The sequence below is a fragment of the Perca fluviatilis genome, chromosome 3 (assembly GCF_010015445.1).
Source record: "Perca fluviatilis chromosome 3, GENO_Pfluv_1.0, whole genome shotgun sequence".
Classification (NCBI taxonomy): domain Eukaryota; kingdom Metazoa; phylum Chordata; class Actinopteri; order Perciformes; family Percidae; genus Perca; species Perca fluviatilis.
Window position 1 is genome coordinate 27426257 of NC_053114.1, and position 24204 is coordinate 27450460.

Below are 24204 nucleotides of genomic sequence, written 5' to 3' on the forward strand. Positions count from 1 at the left end.
AGCTTGGCTGCAGCTGTCCTTACCTCATGCAGGGGGCAGCACGTCCCCCGCACAGGTCCAACTACACGAGTGTTTATCCGGTGTAGAAGAAGCACACACTCAAACAGCCTGCCTACCTGCGATCGGTGGAGGAGTGTTTGGAAAGGTATCTTAGACACGCTTTTTGTTTTTGTAACGTTGTAAGTGTAACTGAATGCTAACATATATGTTTTACTTAAAGCTCAAAATCAGCATCAAGACGATACTTCCGCCTAAATCTCACAATTTATATTTTTCAAAAGTTTAGCTTCTGTATTAGCAGCTAGCTAACGTTACGCAGTTTGCTGTCATTGCATTGTTTTCCCTCAAAACTCACGTTGAAATAATAACTGTAACTGTAGAGTTGCGAGTCTTTTAACCCTAACACACACTAAAGTGCTAATGGTAGCTGGCTAGCGTTACCGTAACTATTTAGCAGGATTATGTTTAAAGGTCCCATGACATGGTGCTCTTTGGATGCTTTTATATAGACCTTAGTGGTCCCCTAATACTGTATCTGAAGTCTCTTTTTATATAGACCTTAGTGGTCCCCTAATACTGTATCTGAAGTCTCTTTTTATATAGACCTTAGTGGTCCCCTAATACTGTATCTGAAGTCTCTTTTATATAGACCTTAGTGGTCCCCTAATACTGTATCTGAAGTCTCTTTTTATATAGACCTTAGTGGTCCCCTAATACTGTATCTGAAGTCTCTTTTATATAGACCTTAGTGGTCCCCTAATACTGTATCTGAAGTCTCTTTTATATAGACCTTAGTGGTCCCCTAATACTGTATCTGAAGTCTCTTTTATATAGACCTTAGTGGTCCCCTAATACTGTATCTGAAGTCTCTTTTATATAGACCTTAGTGGTCCCCTAATACTGTATCTGAAGTCTCTTTTATATAGACCTTAGTGGTCCCCTAATACTGTATCTGAAGTCTCTTTTATTAGACCTTAGTGGTCCCCTAATACTGTATCTGAAGTCTCTTTTATATAGACCTTAGTGGTCCCCTAATACTGTATCTGAAGTCTCTTTTATATAGACCTTAGTGGTCCCCTAATACTGTATCTGAAGTCTCTTTTATATAGACCTTAGTGGTCCCCTAATACTGTATCTGAAGTCTCTTTTATATAGACCTTAGTGGTCCCCTAATACTGTATCTGAAGTCTCTTTTATATAGACCTTAGTGGTCTCTAATACTGTATCTGAAGTCTCTTTTATATAGACCTTAGTGGTCCCCTAATACTGTATCTGAAGTCTCTTTTATATAGACCTTAGTGGTCCCCTAATACTGTATCTGAAGTCTCTTTTATATAGACCTTAGTGGTCCCCTAATACTGTATCTGAAGTCTCTTTTTATATAGACCTTAGTGGTCCCCTAATACTGTATCTGAAGTCTCTTTTATATAGACCTTTGTGGTCCCCTAATACTGTATCTGAAGTCTCTTTTATATAGGCCTTAGTGGTCCCCTAATACTGTATCTGAAGTCTCTTTTATATAGACCTTAGTGGTCCCCTAATACTGTATCTGAAGTCTCTTTTATATAGACCTTTGTGGTCCCCTAATACTGTATCTGAAGTCTCTTTTATATAGACCTTAGTGGTTCCCTAATACTGTATCTGAAGTCTCTTTCCCATAATTCAGCCTTGGTGCAGAATTACAGCCACTAGAGCCAGTCCCACAATGAGCTTTCCTTAGGATGTGCCATTTCTGGGTCTGTAGCTACTGAGGAGGAGAGAGGGGGGCGCAAGGTGGAGGGTGGGGGTGTGGCCTTGACCAACTGCCACTTTGCTAGTTTGAAAGCCATGATGTCTCTCTCTCTCTCTCATGGGGGGGCCAAATTCTCTGGGTGGGCAAAGCAGAGAAAGGGGAGGTAACCTTGCTCCTTATGACCTCATAAGGAGAAGATTCCTGATCGGCCCATCTGAGCTTTCAATAGGCTCGTTCGAGATGAGCCAGATCTGCGCAGAATCGATCACCGGCGATCGCCGCCCAATGCATGCCGGTTAGATTTGTGTCCGACTTGATCCCGACTTGCTCTGACGTCATGCACACGTGGGCAACGATAACCTCACGAGACCAAGGCGGCCGCAGTTCTCAGACGCAGGCAGCGCAGTTGCTTTTCACCAACTGCAAGAGCCAGGCGGACGCAGGTGGACCCAGGGCATGCTGGGAAACGCCGGCCTCTCAGCTGATCGAACAGCTGATTGGTTCAGAATCGACTCAACATGATGACGTTTTATATAAACTTTTTATTGATTTGGAATCGGAGGGATTTTAACTGCTATTTGTCTGATTTAAAAGCTTATTCTGTACACAACACATGCTGTGTGACTGATATTTACGTTTAGAAGTCAGAGAGACTACATCTGTTCAGATTACTGATCATCTACAGTCTGTTGGTGATTAAAATCAGCAACAGATCGCATGTAGAGCATTTTGACAGCTACTCTGTCATAATAAAATCAACTGGAGACTGTGTAGGAGCAGATATATGGGTCTGATAACATTTTATTAAATCGGAATCGGACCACCACTGTTTCTGTCACTTCCTGTTCATCCTGAAGGCTGCTGGCTGGAATCAGCCAGCTTCAAACTGTCCGACTTGAGAGCGGACTTTTGTCACCGCCCCCGGCTGCTGCCGCCTGCTCTCGTCTACTTTACAGGCGAGGCGCAGTTCATCTCGAACGAGCCTATTGTCTCAAAGGCAGAGCAGGATACCCAGGGCTCGGTTTACACCTATCACCATTTCTAGCCACTGGGGGACCATAGGCAGGCTGGGGGAACGCATATTAATGTAACGTTGTAACGTAGTAACGTTAGCTAGTGTGTGTCAGGTGAAGTCTGTGGGTTCACCCCGAGGATGCATACACATAATTACCCAAAGAGACACCACATTTGAGTTGGTGAGGATCGATAATAATGGGATGTGTTTACTCTTGCAGAATGTCTTTCCGTTTCTGCCCCCAATGTGGGACAAAGTTGCAGCCTGATTTTAGATTTTGTCCATCATGTGGGGAGAAGCTTCCCTGTTCGGTCGATGAATCTGGACCTGTGAGCACGACGCCATCGTTAAGTCTGTTTCCAGCCAAAAGGGATGAAGCACTAACATCAGTAGTTAAATCAAGCCTTGCTACAAGCTCAAGTTGCGAGCTCATGGGAAGTACGGGTAAATATCTTGACAATATTTAATTAGGAGTTACTTGGTGTTATCCATAGATTTTAGACTTTGTGTGATTATAATGTAAATTCTCTTTTTCTACAGCCCATGCATGTAACACCGCAACTACGCGTCCTGCACTGCGAAAGACCCGTAACTCCCTTCGTCTAGACAGGGAAGTTGAATTCAACATTAAAGATGCCACTCCACCTGTGGTGCCCTCCACTAGTCCTTTTAGAGATGACCGGATCAAAGGTAGTTGAAATGGTCTGGGAGCAGCTACTCTGCTTTGCTGTTCTGAAGTTGAAGATTTGCTTTAAAGATTTGATTTTATTTGCTAAACCGTCAATGTGACATTCAGGCAACACATACTGGTGGTGCAGATGTATAGATAGAACAATTTTACAGCTGATGCCTTTCTTCTGGAACAAAAACGCTGTGATTTGTATCAGCAGATAATGGTGTTGGATTGGTTGGAACTCCACCAAAACAGCACATGGTCACTTCTAAGCTTGACACAGGGGCAGAGTCAGCTCTGGAGTCTTCTACTGTCCTAAAATTCCCTCGAACTGGTGAGCTGAACACACAATACATTCCTCATGAAAAATACAGCGTCTCTCTCTTCTCTTCTGTTAAAATCTTTTCTCTCATTCATATTGATTGTGCAGTGAGGGGAAAGGAAAAACTCTCCAGCCCTGCTAAGCAAGTAGAAGAGGGAAAGAGGCTGACTGATAAAACAAGATGTAAAGCAGAGGAATCAATGGTAGACGGCTCTCCAGTGGCCGTCTCTTCCCCTGTTACCTCACCAATCTCCAAGTCCCCTTTAAAAGGTGATTAAAACATTTTGCTATTACCACACACACACACACACACACACACACACACACACACACACACACACACACACACACACACACCATTACTTGCTTATTTACTTATTAAGTAAAAGGTTAGTTTCACCAGTAAAGTTAGGCCTTCCACTAGAGGCTGACAGAAGTTTTAGAGGGCGATGGCAACTTCCTCCTAACTTTAAGAAAACGTAAAACGCCACATAAGATTACAGTTTTTGAAGTGGCTCATTTATGAGAGTAGGAACAACTAAAGGGCTCAGTTCTCAGGTTGTGAACTTGCATTTCAGATTCCTAAAATAGAAATTGGTTTGTAATCAGGATAACTGGAGACTAGTGGTTAAATCTTATCAGGTCACTGTGTAGTTATGTAGTCGGTTGTGCATCATTTGTTCATGTGAGTGTGTAACATTACTTTTTCTCTCTTCATACATAAAATGTAATTGGTTGGTTGTGTTTGTTTTGATGTACAGTGACAGGAAAAGGCAAAGCCAAGAAGGCAAAGCATGCGCCCACTGTGGAGCCGTTACGGGAAAGTGAAGAGGTGACTGACACAACGGGCAAGAAGTGGAAGCTGGAGAAACTGCTCAGTCAGAGCACGACAGAGCTCATCTACGAAGGTGAGACCTTGTACATGACATCAGGGGAAATACTGGAAAGGAAAATAAATGTACAATTAAACAGTCTATTATTCTGGGAGAGTCAGATTGCATATTAGTGATGATAATATCACATTGTAGTAATGAAATCAGATTTTGTACCAGCCATACACAAAGAGATGGCTAACCTAGTTCAGTGGACAGAGCTGTAGCAGGATAACAATTGACTCTTAAAAATAAATAAATAATGAATGGTAGAAAAGAGCCTGTATTATCACTATTTAATACTATTGTTTTATCTTTTTTTCAGTTTTGCAGACAGTTTCAAGATCCACTTCTAAGGAGTCAAATCACATCCTCAAACTGGTAAGTGCCGCCTCGACACTCAATGCAGATTTGAAGGTTTTCTGAGTACTCCATCCAAAAAGTGATGAATTATTATCAATATATATGACTGAGGTGTCATGAGTTAAGAAATAATCGCTCTCCCACTTATGTGTTGATTGTTTTGATTTGTTCTCTACTCCCCTTAGACTTCCCTGAGTGGGATCAATAAAACTTACCTTTTCTTTCTTTGTCTTAGGGAGCTAAAGATGGAAGAATCTTCAATGAGCAGAACTTTCTGCAGAGAGCTGCTAAACCTGCATCTGGTGAGGATTTAGTGTGTTTCAAGTTTAGCACCTCCAAATTAACACTTTTGTTTTTTTTTATTTCTAAAAAACTGTTGTAGTGTCACTCATGGAGGGTGGGCTGCAGTCATGCCGTGACTAATTGTTCTGATGATAAAACAAGAGGAGTAGATGTCATTAAAACAAAGGTAGTGGCTGTATGTATCACAGTCAAGTGCTTCAGTGTTTAGTGAATTGGCTGTAACAGGCTGATCAATAATCAGACAGACAAACGGTTTGTCATGTGCTCTAGTTTCACAATATCACAAAAATATCTGTCTTTCATTTCATAATCCATTGAGAGAAAAGCAGAAGTGGACAAGAACATATTCAACAGGAGCATCGTTATGCCAGTCTAGGGGGGGAGCATCGTCATGCCAGTCTGGGGGGGATCAAATCTCTAACTCGTTAGGTGCAGTCCTCGTCTATCGGGAGTGTAACTTTATAACTTGACCACTGTACCACACACATCATTATTAACCCCTATTGTCTCTCTTTAGTGGACAAGTGGATCAAGCAAAACAAGATGGATTTTCTGGGGATTCCTTCCTGTGTTGGCTTTGGTCTTCATGCAGAGTCCTACAGGTGTGAATATGAAGACATCATATGAAAGTTTAACATTAACTTTGGGTTCTGCTATAAGTTGTTCATCTTTTTTTGTTTTTTTTTGTTTATAGGTTTCTGATTTTCCCCAACATGGGCCAGTCTCTCCAATCTGTCATGGAGGAAGAAGATGAGCTTCTTTCTGAGAAAGCTGTCCTTCAGCTCGCCTGCAGAATAGTGAGACAATATTCTTAATCTTAATCATGATCCAGAACTTGCAAAGAACTGTACATTTTTTTTTTTTTTTTTTCCTCACTAAATAAACGGTACCATTTCTTTCTCCTTGCAGTTAGATGTGCTGCAGTATATCCATTCAAACGAGTACGTTCATGCTGATATTAATGCAGAAAACATTTACATCAAACCAGGACAGAAATCACAGGTGAGAAATATTCTGAAGTACAAACTGTAATCTGTCAGTGTCCATGATTGAAATGTGTTTTACGCTCACCACTCTACGTGTGTGGGTGCGTGTGTGTCGGTGTGTGGGTGTGGGTGGTCCATGATTAGGTATACCTAGTAGGATACTGCCATGCCTTCAGGTACTGTCCAGGTGGACAACATGTAGAGTACCGTGAAGCCAGCAGAACGCCACATGAGGGCACCATGGAGTTCATCAGCCTGAGAGCCAGCTAACGATAAAGGGGCGTTTTTTTTTTTTTTCCATTTCACTCTAGAAGCTACTGTAAACCAAACAAAATATATTTTCGAGCACCTGCACTCCTCCCACAGTCCATCAGTCTGAACACACAGGCTTCACATAATAAGACTGATTTGATTTTTTTTCTTGTGGAGCTGCTGATTGTGATATTCTTCAGTGTAATTCAGCTACACTGTCATTTGAGTCGTTTGACTATTAAAATCACAAAAACCCATCTGAGGATTGTTTTGTGGTGTTGATGTATCACAGTAAATGTGGGAGGGAAAACAGAGGTCTTCATCACTGTCTGTGTGTGTTTTCCTTTCAGCTCCGTCTCGACGCAGTGACCTGCAGTCTCTAGGTTACTGCATGCTGCGCTGGCATGCCGGGACGCTGCCGTGGTCCCTCCTTGCTCATCCGGACCAGGTAGCCACGCAGAAACAGAGGTGAAAGAGAATTTATCATCACTGGGATGTTTAAAGTCCACACACCTTTGAATTACCATAGACATACTGAATTGTTTCAACATGCCTGCATACCATTAAAACTTGTATGATTAATTCACAGCAATATATTTCTTGTCCTGCCTATGCACCACCTGTCTATACTTGTATATCACATTGCACTTTTCTGCTTTTTTTTTTGCACTTCTGGTTGGACGCAAACTGCATTTCGCTGTCTTTGTACACTGCACAATGACAATAAAGTTGAATCTAATCTAAAAAAAATTAAGTTAGTAGTACAATACGAAGAAAATGCTAATTACTCAAAGATCTCATTGTAGGTACATGGAGGATGTTCCTGCACTGTTAAGTCACTGCTTGGGGAAGAAGAGCGTTTCCAGTGAGTTTAAATGTCCATTATATAACACGTGACAAGTGTGTAATGATGTGCCCTTGGCTGATTATATTTCTGTGTGTCTCGGTGTAGGTGCATTTCAAACGTACCTGACTGAAGTGATGACTATGCAGTACTCTGAGCAGCCGGACTACTCATTGCTGAAGGCCGGACTCAGCGCCGCTTTACTGCAGCTGGGGGGGTTACCGGAGCAGCCGCTCAGTTTTTAGGTGAGGGCACATGCAAATGTATTTGTCTTATCTCACAGGGTTCAGACACTTTTTATGCCTCTGTGCCGGTGATAGCCGTGGCCGGAGGCCTTATGTTTTCGGGTCGTCCATCCATCCCATTCTTGTGAACTTGATATCTCAGGAACACCTTGAGGGAATCTCTTGAAATTTGGCACAAACTTCCACTTTGACTCAAGGATGATCTGACTACATTTTGGAGTTCAAAGGTCAAGGCCATTGTGACCTCACAAAAGACACGTTTGGCCATAACTCAAGAATTCATTGCATTGCATTTTATATCCCAAAGGTCAACTTCACTGTGACATCATAATGCTGTGCAAAAACACTTCCTGGCCATCATAAAGACACCATAACCCAGGAACAGAAGGGGAGACATTTGTCAGTTTCTGAATTGGTGACGCTAATCTTGGGTGCCCATCTTGAAACTGTGGTGATTGTTTAGATCTTGTGCTGCTGGGTTAAAGATGTGTGCAAAGCATCCATGTTTTGCCAATGAATATGTAACCTAAACATTAAACTGTGTTTACAGTTTATTATGTTGTAAGTTGAGCACCTTGTGCATTCTGTGTGACTATAATATTCAAATATATCTATTGTGTTTTATTTTCAGAGAAATCGAACAAAAGGAAGACAATTTGGAAGATTTTTAACTTGTGTGTTTCATCTGTGAGGTTTTCTTGCACTGGAAGCAGAGTGTTGTATAGAGTTCAAATTACACGCATGTTAGGCTGATGGGTTTTGATTGGGATCATTTTACGCATTTGTGGTTTTTTTTCATATTAATTGCACTGTGCTTTTACTGTTACAAGGGCAACGTGAATGTCACATCAATGTGAGAGCGATGCAAGTACTCAATATTTGATACACATATTTGGATTTTGTTAGTTAAATGTGTCACCATGTTCCTCTTTTAACTGGGTGTGTTACAACTGTTTTTACTTCTTTGACATGAACTTAGGACTGCTGAACTTTTCCTTAAAGCGAGCAAAAACAGATGTAGATTCACATAATTTAACACGTGTAGGCATAGTTAATTTGCCTGAATAAAAAGCTATATTTCTTATTTAAAACAATGTCCTTTCACCTTTTAGTCAGAGCACCAGAAACACTCATCATTTATGCTCTTAAGAATACATCTTCAGTTTAAGAAATTGTTCTTAAGGAAATGTTTTTTCGCCCGTTGTGATGTTTTCTGTACTTAAACATAGTCTGTCACAACCCTAGTTACAGATTACACCTGCTGATTCATTTAACACAGACATGTTCATTTTAAAGAAACCTTTATAAAGTTTAAACATTTCTGAACATAAACATTTTAACATTTCAAGACATATACAATTCTTAATATGAAACAGTAAATATCTCTTATTGTGCACACTCTAAGTAATTCAGAAAATAAACACTTATTTTTTGCCTGATCTCTCCCGTTGTGGCATTTAAAACCCTACATCTCTGTCACTTGAGGCACTTTCTGAATGAGAGGCTTTTGTAGAACAATGTAAAGCATGATGCTGAAAGATTATAGCGCCCTCGCGAGGCGACTTTTGTACACAGCTACAGACCCGATGGCTTCCTTCCAGTGGAGCCTAGCTTACACACTTAAACTGATCAGTTGAGCTTTTTATACAGACATGCTGGCAGTGTGAGGCAGCTTCACATGCAGGTTTAAATATAGTTTACACTGCAGATTGTTTTCATGTTTGACCGAAATTAGTTTTGAGGAGAAACTCATGACTCCTTATTTGTTTATATTCAGTCATAATATTACCCCTTTTATATTGTTCCTTGTTGTTGCTTTGAAGGTTGAGTGTAACGTCTATACTTTGTGTATTTCTGAATAATTAACTGTCTCTAATGCCTAAAATGAAAAGATCCTGTTTGTTTCCAGGGTACATTCCTGGTTTGGAAATGACTTCATGTCTACAGCATGTTGATAAATCTTTAGACAAACATATGCTCATGAAGTCTTTTCCTCTCTCACTAACGGTGGAAAGAGCTCTGGGCTGTACACTGATTTAACACTGAAAATTGTAACCGCAATAGATTTTTCATATCCACAAACACTGTTGGTTTTGAAAACCTTTCGATGAACTCGGCAAGCGATTGTATGCTTCTCTACAGATTGAAGAAATCGTCAACTTGAACTTATAAAACCATTTAAACATTTGTTAGATTACTTCAAAACTGTACTGTAATAAAGCCACAAACAAGGCCGCTTTTAGCTGTTCCTGAAATGTTTTGGACATTGAATTTTCACATGACAGGAACAGTTTATGAAAGTGTAAACTAAGTGGTGTCCCACTTCAACTCAGGCAACGTAATGGGAGTGTGTTGAAAGAATGAGGAGTTTGAAGGGGGGGGGACTTTCAGTCGTGACTGAGGCGCAGGTTTATCGTTCTTTGTCAGGACAAGGCAAATCTGTGCACAAACTCGGCCATAATGGAAGAGCTCGTTTGTCTGAGCAGTAAGTGGAACATCCTCAAGGCCTCCGATCCCGCAGTGTAACAGGGTGATGGCATGAGTAGATCAGATGGGGAGAAATGGTTTAGCTATGGTTCCACTTTGTCATTAGAAGACAGTAGTGGCCAAATGGGTGGGAGTAGAGGGACGCTCCTCCTGACCATGTGACGTGTCCTCTCCTAAAAAGATTTAAAAAAAAATGTAAAATTAAACTTCTCAGGCCTGCTGTCACATGAACAACTGTAGCCTCTGTTTACTGACAGACTCCTCTCACCGTGTTGTTCATCTCCCTTCTCCTCGCTGTGCTCCTCCTTCTCCTCGGGCATCTCCATCTGACACAAATCCTGCACGTCCTCCACGCTTGACTCCTTTTTAAAAAAGAGATTTATTTTTACTTCCATTTGGTTAACATGAAAATAAACCCACTCACATAACTGCTTTAAAAACATTAATCAGACACTTTGATTACCTGTGATTCAGAGAAACGATCTTCGTCTGAGTTCCTGAAACCTTCTGGGGCTTCCATAAGGATCTGTAGACCGTCTGCCTCCTCTTCATCACTACAGAGGTAGACAACAGCGACATACATGGTGGGTCAGATAACAATTAAGTGGAAACCCCTTCCCTTACATACACTCACCTAAAGGATTATGAGGAACACCATACTAATACTGTGTTTGACCCTAGCCTATCAATATGGCCCAACATTTCTAAAGTATGCTTCCAGCACGTTGTTGAATCAATGACACAAAGAATTAAGGCAATTCTGAAGGCAAAAGGGATTCCCAAAACCATTACACCCCCACCCACCAACACCAGCCTGCCCAGTGGTAACAAGGCATGACGGATCCATGTTCTCATTCTGTTTACACCAAATTCTGACTCTACCATCTGAATGTCTCAACAGAAATCGAGACTCATCAGACCTGGCAACATTTTTCCAGTCTTGAAAGGTCCAATTTTGGTGAGCTTGTGCAAATTGTAGCCTCATTTTCCTATTTTTAGCGGAGATGAGTGGTACCCGGTGGGGTCTTCTGCTGGTGTAGCCCATCCACCTCAAGGTTGTGCGTGTTGTGGCTTCACAAATGCTTTGCTGCATACCTCGGTTGTAACGAGGTTATTTGAGTCAAAGCTGATCTATCAGCTGGAATCAGTCGGCCCATTCTCCTCTGACCTCTAGCATCAACAAGGCATTTTCGCCCCCCAGGACTGCAGCATACTGGATGTTTTTCCTTTTTCAGACCATTCTTTGTAAACCCTAGAAATGGTTGTGTGTGAAAATCCCAGAAACTGAGCAGATTGTGAAATACTCAGACCAGCCCGTCTGTCACCAACAACCATGCCATGCTCAAAGTTGCTTAGATCACCTAACTTTCCCATTCTGACATTCAGTTTGGAGTTAAGGAGATTGTCTAGACCTGGACCACACCCCTAAATGCATTGAAGCAGCTGCCATGTGATTGGTTGATTAGATAATGTCATTAATGTGAAATTTAACAGGTGTTCCTAATAATCCTTTAGGTGAGTGTATATACATATATACACTGAGTGAAATATTCAAACCCAAGATTCCATTTTTTTGTTTGCATAGAAACATCTGGATGTTTTGCACATCATTTTATTCAAATTTCCCCAAAATACAGCCTGATTTTGGGATCTTTACATATTGTTTGTTGTCCCTGATACATAGATGAATAAAGTAAAGTTGGTCAGTGAGATATAAGGGGTTTAGGACACCATAAGACCTTCTTTAGTATGATCTAATGGTGCGTCCACATTATATCATTCACACAGTAAATACGAACACCCGAGTCGGAGATATTAGGAATTTCGGACCGCTACGATATCTCCCACAAGCCATTGGCAAAATGACCACGAAGACTCCATTACTAGCAGTTACATCTACAGTGCCTTGCGAAAGTATTCGGCCCCCTTGAACGTTTTGACCTTTTGCCACATTTCAGGCCTCAAACATAAAGATATAAAACTGTAATTTTTTGTGAAGAATCAACAACAAGTGGGTCCCAATTATGAAGTGGAACGAAATTCATTGGCTATTTCAAACTTTTTTAACAAATAAAAAACTGAAAAAGTGGGCGTGCAAAATTATTCAGCCCCTTTACTTTCAGTGCAGCAAACTCTCTCCAGAAGTTCAGTGAGGATCTCTGAATGATCCAATGTTGACCTAAATGACTAATGATGATAAATAGAATCCAGCTGTGTGTAATCAAGTCTCCTATAAATGCACCTGCTCTGTGATAGTCTCAGAGGTCCGTGTAAAGCGCAGAGAGCATCATGAAGAACAAGGAACACACCAGGCAGGTCCGAGATACTGTTGTGGGAGAAGTTTAAAGCGGTTTTGGATACAAAAGATTTCCCAAGCTTTAAACATCCCAAGGAGCACTGTGCAAGCGATAATATTGAAATGGAAGGAGTATCAGACCACTACAAATCTAACGACGACCCGGCGCCCTCTAAACTTTCAGCTCATACAATGAGAAGACTGATCAGAGATGCAGCCTAGAGGCCCATGATCACTCTGGATGAACTGCAGAGATCTACAGCTGAGGTGGGAGACTCTGTCCATAGGACAACAATCAGTCGTATACTGCACAAATCTGGCCTTTATGGAAGAGTGGCAAGAAGAAAGCCATTTCTTAAAGATATCCATAAAAGTGGTCGTTTAAAGTTTGCCAAAAGCCACCTGGGAGACACACCAAACATGTGGAAGAAGGTGCTGTGGTCAGATGAAACCAAAATCGAACTTTTTGGCAACAATGCAAAACGTTATGTTTGGCGAAAAGCAACACAGCTCATCACCCTGAACACACCATCCCCACTGTCAAACATGGTGGTGGCAGCATCATGGTTTGGGCCTGCTTTTCTTCAGCAGGGACAGGGAAGATGGTTAAAATTGATGGGAAGATGGATGGAGCCAAATACAGGACCATTCTGGAAGAAAACCTGATGGAGTCTGCAAAAGACCTGAGACTGGGACGGAGATTTGTCTTCCAACAAGACAATGATCCAAAACATAAAGCAAAATCTACAATGGAATGGTTCACAAATAAACATATCCAGGTGTTAGAATGGCCAAGTCAAAGTCCAGACCTGAATCCAATCGAGAATCTGTGGAAAGAACTGAAAACTGCTGTTCACAAACGCTCTCCATCCAACCTCACTGAGCTCGAGCTGTTTTGCAAGGAGGAATGGGCAAAAATGTCAGTCTCTTGATGTGCAAAACTGATAGAGACATACCCCAAGCGACTTACAGCTGTAATCGCAGCAAAAGGTGGCGCTACAAAGTATTAACTTAAGGGGGCTGAATAATTTTGCACGCCCAATATTTCAGTTTTTTATTTGTTTAAAAGGTTTGAAATATCCAATAAATTTCGTTCCACTTCATGATTGTGTCCCACTTGTTGTTGATTCTTCACAAAAAATTACAGTTTTATATCTTTATGTTTGAGGCCTGAAATGTGGCAAAAGGTCGAAAAGTTCAAGGGGGCCGAATACTTTCGCAAGGCACTGTAAATAGCAATCTATTTGATCACTTATACAGTTGCGTCGGCTTATTTAAAAAGAGCTGTACGTATTTTGTATGGTTTCACTTAACACAAAAATGTAGCTAATGTAGGCTTTTTCAGTGGTGTGGCAGCAGTGGGGGTAATCCTCTTGAAATAATGCTTAAAAACTCCCAACTCAGAATAATTAGAGGTTATCGTGTTTGTACAGGAAATTAATTAGGTATGTGAAATGGGATAAAAATTGACATTTGTTAATTTGAAATACTTAAAAGATATTAACTATTCAGAGCTCAACAATGACCACCGACACTGACCTTCCTCCAGAGTAAAAGTTCTCTTCATCCTTTTGTTCTTCCTCCATTTTAACTTCCTCCGTGTTGTTTTGGTTCTCTTCATGTTGCCCATCATCCTTCTCCTTTTCTCCTTTGTCTTCCTTTTCCTTGTTTTCCTCTTCCTCCTCATCTTCCTCGAGGTCAGAGCAGTTGAGAAAGTCAAAACTTTCAAGGGCTGTCTCGACTTCCAGAGTGAAACTAGAAGAAGTAGGAAAAGGAACCTATGGAGAAAACAAATGCAGGTGTTTAAATCTCACCGTCAACACGTTAGACTTTACAAAAACAGAGTAAATGAGGTAAATTAAACTTACCGTCGGAGCGGCCTCCAGTTGTTTTGACTCCTGGACGGACTGATATGGCTCACTGCGTTTCTCTGATGCTTCTACCTGGCGTCCCTCTCCTGCCTCAGTGACGCGGTCCTCTATTTCTGCTTCAGTCTGCCCAGCCTGCACGGACAAGTCCTCACATGCGTCGTCTTTTACCTCCACCGAGGAAATACACACTTGTGGGACGCCACTTTCAGACAAATCCAGTGTCTCCATCAGCGACACAGGAGGTACAGAGGAAACATCTGGGCATGAGCAGCTCAGGTCTGCTGAGGTTTCGGAGAGGTTGGCTGATTTGACAGACGCTCTATCAGTCCCAGTACAGTCTGGACTATGAGAGCAGGAAGTCTGCAGATGGCCGTTGAGAACCGCGTCCATCTGACAGAAAACCTCCCCGGCTTCTGTCTCATCCTCCTCTTGGTTGGATGAGAGCGACGGCGTCGACGCACTGGACTTGTGCGGCGTGAACGACAGCTGAGTGGTGAGAGTGGTTTGCAGCATGTTGGAGGCCGTCAGCCTCTGAGCGGGGTGAGCCAAGGCCGGACTGGACGAGTCGTCGGAGGATTCAGAGGAGTTGGACCAGACGGTCCCGTTCTCAATTTCTCCCTGTCGCTTTAGCAGAGACTAGACAGGAAACAAGACCGAGAGACCGTTAATTAGACTTATTAATCGCTGTTATTAATACAACTGAAAAACTCATTAATCCAGTGGTCCTCAAACTGTGGGTCAGAGGCATTGAAAGGGGGCAACCAAGACTAAACATATGGAGTGGAACGATATGTTAAATGATTAGGATTAATTGGGAATCATTTGGGATTAATTCAATATAAATCATTTACCAACTATAAACACAGCAAACATTTGCTATTTGGAGCTTCACACATACAGATTTTGTTGCATCATAATACAAACTGAATATATTGCTTTTTAGACTACAATATGTAGGCAATGTTAATATATCATTTTGGCCTCTGGTAACGTGATTATTTGTAATATTTTACACTAAATTATTAAACGTTTGCTGTTTTCTTGATTTTTATATTCAAAAGAAAAAAATCTCAATTCACTGACAAAGGCAGTGATTATTTAGTAAACCTTAACAATCTTACACATAAATCATATATACAGCAGTATCTGCACTAGGAAATAAAAATGTAAGTTTGTTGTTTTAGAATAAACAACTCAAAAAATTAAATTTGAAAAAAACAACAATATAGCCATGTTGCAGCTGACAAAATGTCTGATTGTCTTTCTTCATATTTCGGCTCCTAATGATTACAAAAACAGATATAATTGAAAAAAACCCGATTATTTTGCACATTACGTTTTGCAAGTAAACTCTTATTTGGCTTCTGTTCTGACTGGGGGAAAAAAAAGGTTCAAACAGCAAAAGTATGAAGGGAAATTTCACAGTTCTAGGTGTTTTCACTGTTGATTTGTTTCACAGTTTTTTAAGTTCAATAATTGCAACATCTTTCCAAAAGACAATTAGTAATCGTGTTAAATAATCATGATTTCAATTTTGACCAAAATAATCGCAATTATGATTTTTCCATAATCGAGCAGCTCTATGATCATTTTTCTATTGTCTATTGTATTCTTATCTATCTATTGTTTGGTCACTATAACTACATCTACGTCCCAACACACCGACTGTACAGAGGTGAATCTGGGTGGTGTACGGCTGAATTCACAACGCAAGGATGCCGTCCTTTCCGCCAAGACATCATGGAACGTCTCCACCAGTGAGCGGCTCTGTCTGGGCCAACCTCGGGGCATGCTCTTCAGCGAGGTGGGGAAGAGGAGGGACATATTGGACCTCTACTCAACCACTATTAAACAGCTACAGGGACCACAGCTCCGTTCATACATGCTGCTGCTGTCACACGTCCCGCTACTGCTATCATTCATTCTACTCGCACTCCCACAGCCACATGTCCTAACACACAGATCTCTGTGTATCTCCTCACATACATCAGTGCTACCGCTACACACAAAGCAGTTGGGGAGCAGCTGAAATAGAACAAGCCATTGAAATGACAGTAATAATAGCCATCAGTAAGATAAAATAAACAGTATATGTTGTAAAAATGTTAATGGTTCACAAACCCCTAATAAAGTATAAACTAGTGGGGTAACAGAGCAGGTGTGATGGATTGTTGTTTGTGGAAAATGCTGATAGAATATTCCTTTTAATGTGACTCACATAAAACACCTGCTCCCGCATAGATGGTGTGTCAGGAGGGCTCTGATTGGACAGCAGCCGTTTGGAAACTGTACTGGTGGACGATGTCTGGTCGTCCTTATCAAACGGACTGAAAAAGAAAAAGAAAGCAGGACAAAGAGTGAAAAACAGAGCAAAACACACCTGATTAAACATGTTCAATTACAAAAATAAGAGAGACCATGAGAGGTTTAAATACCTCCATGTGACCTCCAAGTTCAGCTTCACTGTCCCGAGGTCGTTGATATCCACGGCGAGTGTCTGGGGCAGCGGGCAGAACAGGTCGATCATTTCGCAGGACACGCTGCCCACCACCACGTGATTGGCCAGGCTCTTCAGCTCCGTCACCTTGACAACCAAAACATGCAAACCTCAGACAAATGAGGATAGGCAGAGACCATGGGAACTTAACAACAGAAGACAATAAGCTAAAGCTGGCATTTTGTGAGCGTGCATGTGGTAACTCAAATGATAAGGCTGGCGATCAAACATATTGTACTGTAGTTTATTTTGAGTCAGTCCCACATACTGCATCCTCCTGCTGTAAAATTCTCACTAAAGAAGGAAATATGTATTAATGCACAGCTGAAAATAGTCCACAACAAATGCACTGTTTACTGCTATTTGAGTTACATTTGCAAAAAACAACTCTTAATTTAGTTAAAATATTTAGGCTTTTTAATAATGAAATTATGCATTTGTGACCTGTTTTAGGATTATGTCTTTGGAACCAGTGGCCACAGACAGGTTACACACTGTCACACACTATTGGTTTTGGTCTTTCCATGGGATTTGTTTACCATAAGAAAAATAAGTAATAATAACGCTAGCCTTGCCCTTTTAAAGCTGATTTCATTACCTTGATAGACAGCAGTTCTGTGACGAGAGGCATGAAGATGTACTCTTCACTGTCCCATATCTGCTTGACTTCTACACGGCCTCTTAGCCTCCAGCGTTGCCGCCCATAACGCATTAGGACCTGATGGGGCCAAAAAACAGCTGATGTGATGCAGCGGACGCAGAGACTCCGTTGTCTGTGTCTACGTGCTTGTATTTGTGTTTCTTACCTCATACTGGTCACCAGCACACAACCGTGCAAAGCCAGCAAGGCCTAAAAAATAAAAAATAAAAAAAAAATTCCAAAATGAATAAGAAAAACGAGAACTGGACAATGTAGAGTGGAGAAAATAGGAAGTGGTAGAAAGTGACTCACCCTTCATCTTGACGTGAAATTCTCCCATCTGGCTTTCTAATTCACTCTCAAGTGAGCACATGTGCTGCAGAGAAAGATGGAGGGAACGGTTTGAATAATGTAATTGAGATTTGTTAGAACATTAGAATATACAGTGCATAGTCTGATATCTACTTTAAAACAGAAATAAAGTACAGCACAGAGAACAACACCCAGAGTACATGCTGAAACATACAAACACACTGACATCAGCTCAACCACTTACCTCTGTACATTCCCTGTAGCCCTTGTTGGCTTCACTCAGGCTCTCTCTGGCCTCTTTGCTGCCAGTGGCAGAGTTAAAAGCCGCAACCATCTTACTTGCTCCATCACGCAGTCGCCGCTGTATACAATAAGCATCGTACAACTCCTCAACCTGGAAAAGCAAATATTACAAAAATACACAAGTTTCAACAAATGAATGTAATGTTAGATTCTCACCTGAAGAGAGAATGAAAATGAATATTATAACAAATTTACTTTTATTTAGTGCCTTGGTTATTTTATGAAAAATATCTTTTTTGAAAAATCATAATTTCTATGTAATAATTAATGCACTTTGGAGCAGTGGAACAAGATGTAAACACAGCATTGACACAATATATGGAGACATTCGCATTCATTCGGAGTCGTGTTTGTGTCCATCTAGTGAATTTAAGTCCAATATGTACTCATTTATCTCCGATTTGGTCTCCACCAACTTCTAAAAGGGAAACATCTGGCAGGTGATAATTCTCTGCGTTGTTGTTATTACTGGAATTGTTGGGTCTCTGTAACTTATAGAGTGTGGTCTAGACCTACTCTATCTGTAAAGTGTCTTGGGATAACTCTGGTTATGATTTGATACTATAAATAAAAGTGAATTAAATTCAATGACACATTTCACATAGCCCTTTGATCCATTGTTTTATAATAACATTTTGATTAGTGCAGATTTGATTTGAATAAAAAAAATCTATAATTTCTTTAATCAGTTCCTCATATAAATACACACCTTGCTGAGGTGGAATTCCAGGCGACGCATAAACCTCTCTATGGCTTTCACTTGCTACAAAAAAAGAAAAGAAATAAATGACAAACTAATGCAGAAAGACTCTCTTCACATCTGTATTACAACAGGTGTGAATGAAACTCACCTTATCCAACTCATACAAAGACCCCTGCAAAGAAAATAAAAAAATTAGCATCACAAAGTGTCAAATTAACATCCTGACTGACAACAGAATCCAGCCTGGTACTGAATGAGTCAATACTGATGTGACTGGTTTTACTATGTGAGCTCTCACCAAACGACCGTTCCTCTTGTTCTCTCTGGTCTGCTGACCCAGACTGTCCAGCTCCAGCTGGTGGACCTGGAGGTATGACCTGACAACAAAAACCCCATCACCGTTACGTCTTCATTTTCAGAAGTCAAAAGCATTCATATCCTGCGTATTCAGTGATTTTCCATCTGGCAGCCATCCACTGAAATGAATGCAAACAGAGCCTGAAAAGTGTTTACTCACTGTAAGCCCCTGCGTAAGGCAGCGTACACTTCATCCAGCCGCTCGGGCTGCGGGGTTTTAGTGAGTGGCAGTTTGGTCGAGCCTGTGAACATCCTGCTTCCTTACAAGGCACGTTTCTCTTGGATCAAACAGTGCTGAGAGAGGTAGAGGAACATGGGATCATTTTTTGATAAGGCCTTCATGGTTATTTCAATTAAAGAACCTTCAAGATGGGCATCAAGTTAACTGGCAGGACAGAGAGTTCTGCTCACCTGCTGAGTAGAGAGAGATTGTCACTACTGTAGCATGCTGGGAGAGTTGAGTGTAGCACTGTGGCTTTAACAAACCAAAGGACATGTCCTGTAATTATAGAAAAAGGAGACATTAGAGAAAAAAATGTCCCTCTTCAATTCATACCTCACTGTTTTTTTGCTCCTACTCTGTGATTATCAGGGATTCGGATAATTACAGAGGTCACTGGAGGAAACATTGTTAGTGGAAAAAAAAGAGGATAGAAACCACTCTTTCACTTCCTTGGTCTGGCCACATTGTTTTGTTGAAAGTCTGAGACGGTGAACGACATGCATGTAGCAACCACAGTGGCCCCCACTGACAACAGTAAGGAGTACAGTCTGCTTGTGCGTCTCTTCCTCTTCCTTCCCTACTTCTCCACCCCCTCCACAGCCAACACCAGAGTACAGGAAGTCTCATGGCTGACTCTACACAGGAAATTCTACACAGAAGTTTGGCCCAAGAATATAAAACCACCCCTCCTCTGTGTGCCAGGGGGTAAAAACTGACCCTTTTTCTACTCAAAGTTAAGTCATTAAACATGCAGATTAGGGTAATGCCAAAGGCCGGGGGCAAACTATAGGAAGAGAGGGTCGTGCATGAGCTAATCTAGTCACAAAAGAGATTACAGATTTAAACTAAACTAAAGCTGTCATATTAACACATTGGATCTGTGAATGAGCCAACACAGGACAGAGCTACTGGTGACATCTGCTGTCCATTGTCTTACACTAAACTCAAAACCAGGAGAGAAATGTGTCTTATTATAACAGATTAGCTCAAATTTTCCACCTGTTGGAAATATAACACACAGATTATGGTGTTACACGATCAAAGCCTTGTTAGGGACAACATTGCTGGTGTGAGAATAAGCAGTATACACCCTGCTGTGTTCTCCTGCCACACAATGAGGACGTGGGCTCGGGGTGCACCAGGCCGGGGGTTTAGTTAAACCGCTAATCTTAGCTGCACACTGGGAGGATTAACTGGAGTTGGTCAGGGGTTAGAACATGGCAAAGAAAGGGTGCCATACCAGAGAGCCTTTACGGATAAAACACCCCACCACCAACCACCTTTTGCTAAACATGCCCAAAGAACATGTGCAGGACTCAGTTCTGCACACTGAGGTGGGCACAACTATGAAAGTGCAAAGTCATCATGATGATACACACATCTTACACACTCCCACCCACCCATAAATAGCTCAGCAGACTTCAGTAATATTGATAACTCGGTTTCCTCTCTGTCAGATGTGCTTTTATTCCTTCCCTTACATTAGGGATCATTAACTGGATTAATCCTCTCTTTAGAGCAGAGTGAACAAAGAGGACACTGTTTCCAATCACCTCACAAGACTGGAGTTTTGTTTAAAAAGCCTATGGTGCACTCACTGCATTCACAAGCACATGCAGCCTTGCCAGTAGTTTAGGCCTACAACCATCTCAGAATCATTTTAATTCATGGGTTACTTTTGACAAATTAATCAGTCACCGAATAGGACTGAAACTAATGACCATTTTCATTACAAGCAGATTTTTTTTTTAATTAAACAATTGTTTAGTCTATAAATTGTCACAAAAAAAGTAAAACAAAAGTCCATCTCAATAGATGAATAGACTAGAGAATGTGTATAAAAACAAACAATGGAACAATATAGACAAAAGTTTCACATTCAAAAAGATGGAATTAGTGAATCCTTGATAGTTTTGCTTGATAAATGTCCTAAACCGTTAGTCAATATTAATCAAAATAGTTGACGATTAATTTTCTGCTGATGAACTAATTAATGTAACATCACAATGTACCACAGCCATAAGTGATGTCTTAAATTCCGTTTAATCAGTGTTAGTTAGCCTAGAAGAAAGTCATGTAAGTAACGTTTAGAGATTAATCATAATCATTACTGGAAGTAATTGATTTTCTTTCGATCAGTTGAACCACTAATCACTGGGTTCAGGGAGCATTAGTGCAGATATAAACAACTGCGTAGTTCACACCCCCATTAGACCAGTGTTCATCCATACTTTGTGGGTCTTTTACGGAGGAAGAGGAGGAGGATGAGGGGTAACGGTGTTACAATAAAATGCAACCACCTCTACTCCAGATTACTGGATTAGCCTAAACCGGCGGCAGCAGGCCAATGAGTCGGATCAACACGCTCACACATCACGGCCGTGCTCTTTACTTTAATCAAAACCGCAAATGATGGAGCTCAAACAGCTAATTTAGGGAAACGGTGTCGTGCCAGATTTTGTATTCCGTACATATCCCACCCCAGCCCCCAGAGCTCATCGCAGGCCACAAAAAAAGTCCACTCCCGTTCTACACCAGGACCCCCCCAACAACATCCTGTTCCCTGAAAGTGTCGGTCCTACAACTCACAATAAACACAAAAAAACAGCTGGGACAAATATGGATTAAGTCCATCACAGCCAGCTGGCGGATAGAATTTCGATACCATCACAGGAAAGCAACTTCACGTCGGACGGACTCATGCCCATCTAGAGAAAAATTTTACAGGCTTCATCTTGTTGTGACCTTGCCCATAAGCAGCAGCCCCCCTACCTCTGTTTTAATGTCCGATACCCCGGAGAATATGACCGAAGTCTCATTTCCAAGGCGATGCTCCACACAGTTTGCAGAGGTTTACAGTTATTCTGGGCGCTGTCCCTCTCCTTGATTTCGCAGTTTTTTGTGTCCACAATCAAGTTAGCAGCAGCTACCAGAAAGGACTTCCGGTTGCAGGTTTTCATTATAAAGGCTTCCTACCCGAACCGGCATTTGAATGAAGAAACACCTAGAAGAGCAAGACTGGAGGGATTTCCCTTCCAGGACAGGCAATAGGTGTCATACATAAAGTAGACAGAAATAGATGTAGATGAATGACAATGTGGAGAAACAGTATGACAGTTATGAAGCAAACACATAAAATTAAGTAAATAGTAAGTGTAATAAGTTAAAGAAGCAGAAGACAAGAGATATAACCAGTTAAACTATATACCAGTGTGTACAATTTTAGATACCGACCCTCTGAGCTCATCAAAAATGAGCATAGTATAACACAGTATGCTATCAAATGACAAATGACTAAAAATATTGCATTATATATATATATATATATATATATATATATATATATATATATATATATATATATATATATGCACACTGAGTAGACAGACAGTGACTACAGATAGAATAGGAGTAGTCTATTGGTCTGTTCTAATGATCAATTATACATTTGTTTTCATGACTGTGACAAGAACCTGCTATTTCTAGCCTGTTGAGGCCATAGATATGGTTGAGGCCCTTTCCCCATATTTAACGTGTACATATTTGAAAGAAAACCCCAACCACATCTCTGATGGAACAAATGTTGCAACAAGCCATATTGTACATACACCATTGATGACATACAACATGTATTAGATAGCTAAACCAAATATCAATATGGGAGCTTTTCCAATACTCAGAACAGTCTTGCTGTGACAGACTCTCTAAGCTTGCTGTGCATTAGAAACCTAGAACCCAGCAATGTAGTAGATTATGTACGTGAAAAAACATAGTTTGGACCATCCCAAAGAGCAACATAAAATGAGAGCACTTGTTTTATTTTGAAAAGTCACTCCTCCAACCGGAAATCATGTTTCGGCTAGTTGCTGTGGCAACAAGGATGTCCCTCAGTCTGTCACTGTTTTCTCCGTTGCTGCTTGTGCTTCGCTGGCGACGCCACTGTGAATCCAACGGGAAAAAAACAGACATGAGGAGTTTCCGAAGGAGAAAGTGTCAACGTCAACCACAACCACAGCCGTCGCCCATGGGTGGCCCAGTAAAACGTGTAGGTTACATTTTAATGTAGCAGTTAAGTTAAATCTATCAAGAGCAGCAGCCGTTTGTCCGAGTTTAACGAGCCGGGTACGGGGCGGCGATGAAGGACAGCATGTGGCGCTTTTTCCTCCAGATTTCCTTCAAAACAGGACGTAGCAGCTGACAAAACCAACAGAGATGCTATTTATCTTCCAGATTAAAATAACTGCCCACTGCCGGCCAAAACTAAACTGTACGTTTTATAGTATTTATTATACATCAATAATAATTCAGAGTGAGGGTAAGGTTAACGTTAAATTGTTAACGTTAGCTAGACGATGGAAAAGCTGGAAAGAGAGAATACTGCTACCGACGGGTAAACTAAGTTTCAACAGTGTTAGTGCTATAGAAAGGTCTCCTGGCACTATCACTAGCTAGCTAACTAACGAAAGTTATATTAACGCTAACTTTATTGACCTAACGTTAGAAAGTTTCTAATCCGTCTAACGGTCCATTTCTTGCCGCGTTGGTCGTTTAGCGTAACAGCTAGCTAGAGCTGTGGTTCCCAAACTTTTCACGTCAAAGACCCCTAAACTAACACAAACTAATACCACGGACCGTCTTTTGACACGATTTCGTCCCAGGGTCCCACATTTGATAGGATTTTTGCTTTTAGATGTTTTACAGAACGTGTATGATCTTATGACTGAAATAGTTATACATTCGGTCATTGTGTTAGCTAGCTACTTATGGATGGAATTATGGTGAAAATAAAATATTCCCCTTTTGCTGGGGATCCTCGGACCCCCCTTTGAAAATCACTGAGCTACAGCTCAGTGATTTAGGCAAAGTTTAGCCAAAGTTACAGCGACTTCTAGAACTATTGCATGACTA

At 41.1% G+C, this 24204-nt stretch overlaps 2 protein-coding genes across 3 annotated transcripts; one reads left to right on the forward strand and one right to left on the reverse strand.

Moving 5' to 3' along the window:
- Positions 1-31: 31 nt before the first annotated feature.
- Positions 32-9578, forward strand: vrk3 (VRK serine/threonine kinase 3). Its single transcript, XM_039794843.1, is given in 15 exon segments — positions 32-145; positions 2968-3191; positions 3288-3437; positions 3638-3754; positions 3851-4012; positions 4504-4650; positions 4940-4995; positions 5213-5279; positions 5798-5882; positions 5975-6077; positions 6190-6282; positions 6411-6546; positions 6869-6986; positions 7325-7383; positions 7471-9578. Coding segments are annotated over 14 exon segments (1653 nt in total). The 5' UTR covers positions 32-145; position 2968; the 3' UTR covers positions 7608-9578.
- On the reverse strand, positions 8892-22221 carry LOC120555781 (rho family-interacting cell polarization regulator 1-like). Of its 2 annotated transcripts, XM_039794841.1 has the most exons (18): positions 22069-22221; positions 19485-19572; positions 19234-19367; positions 19015-19093; positions 18865-18888; positions 18723-18776; positions 17955-18104; positions 17711-17774; positions 17565-17608; positions 17357-17476; positions 16697-16845; positions 16480-16588; positions 15924-16055; positions 14259-14897; positions 13930-14168; positions 10558-10648; positions 10363-10456; positions 8892-10267 (listed from the first exon to the last, which is right to left on the reverse strand). In XM_039794841.1, exons 3-18 carry the CDS (start codon positions 19323-19325, stop codon positions 10197-10199), a joined length of 2151 nt encoding a protein of 716 aa, XP_039650775.1. In that variant the 5' UTR covers positions 19326-19367; positions 19485-19572; positions 22069-22221; the 3' UTR covers positions 8892-10196. The 2 variants fall into 2 exon arrangements, with proteins under 2 accessions (XP_039650775.1, XP_039650776.1); XM_039794842.1 differs by lacking the exon at positions 15924-16055.
- Between the last annotated feature and the right edge of the window lie 1983 nt (positions 22222-24204).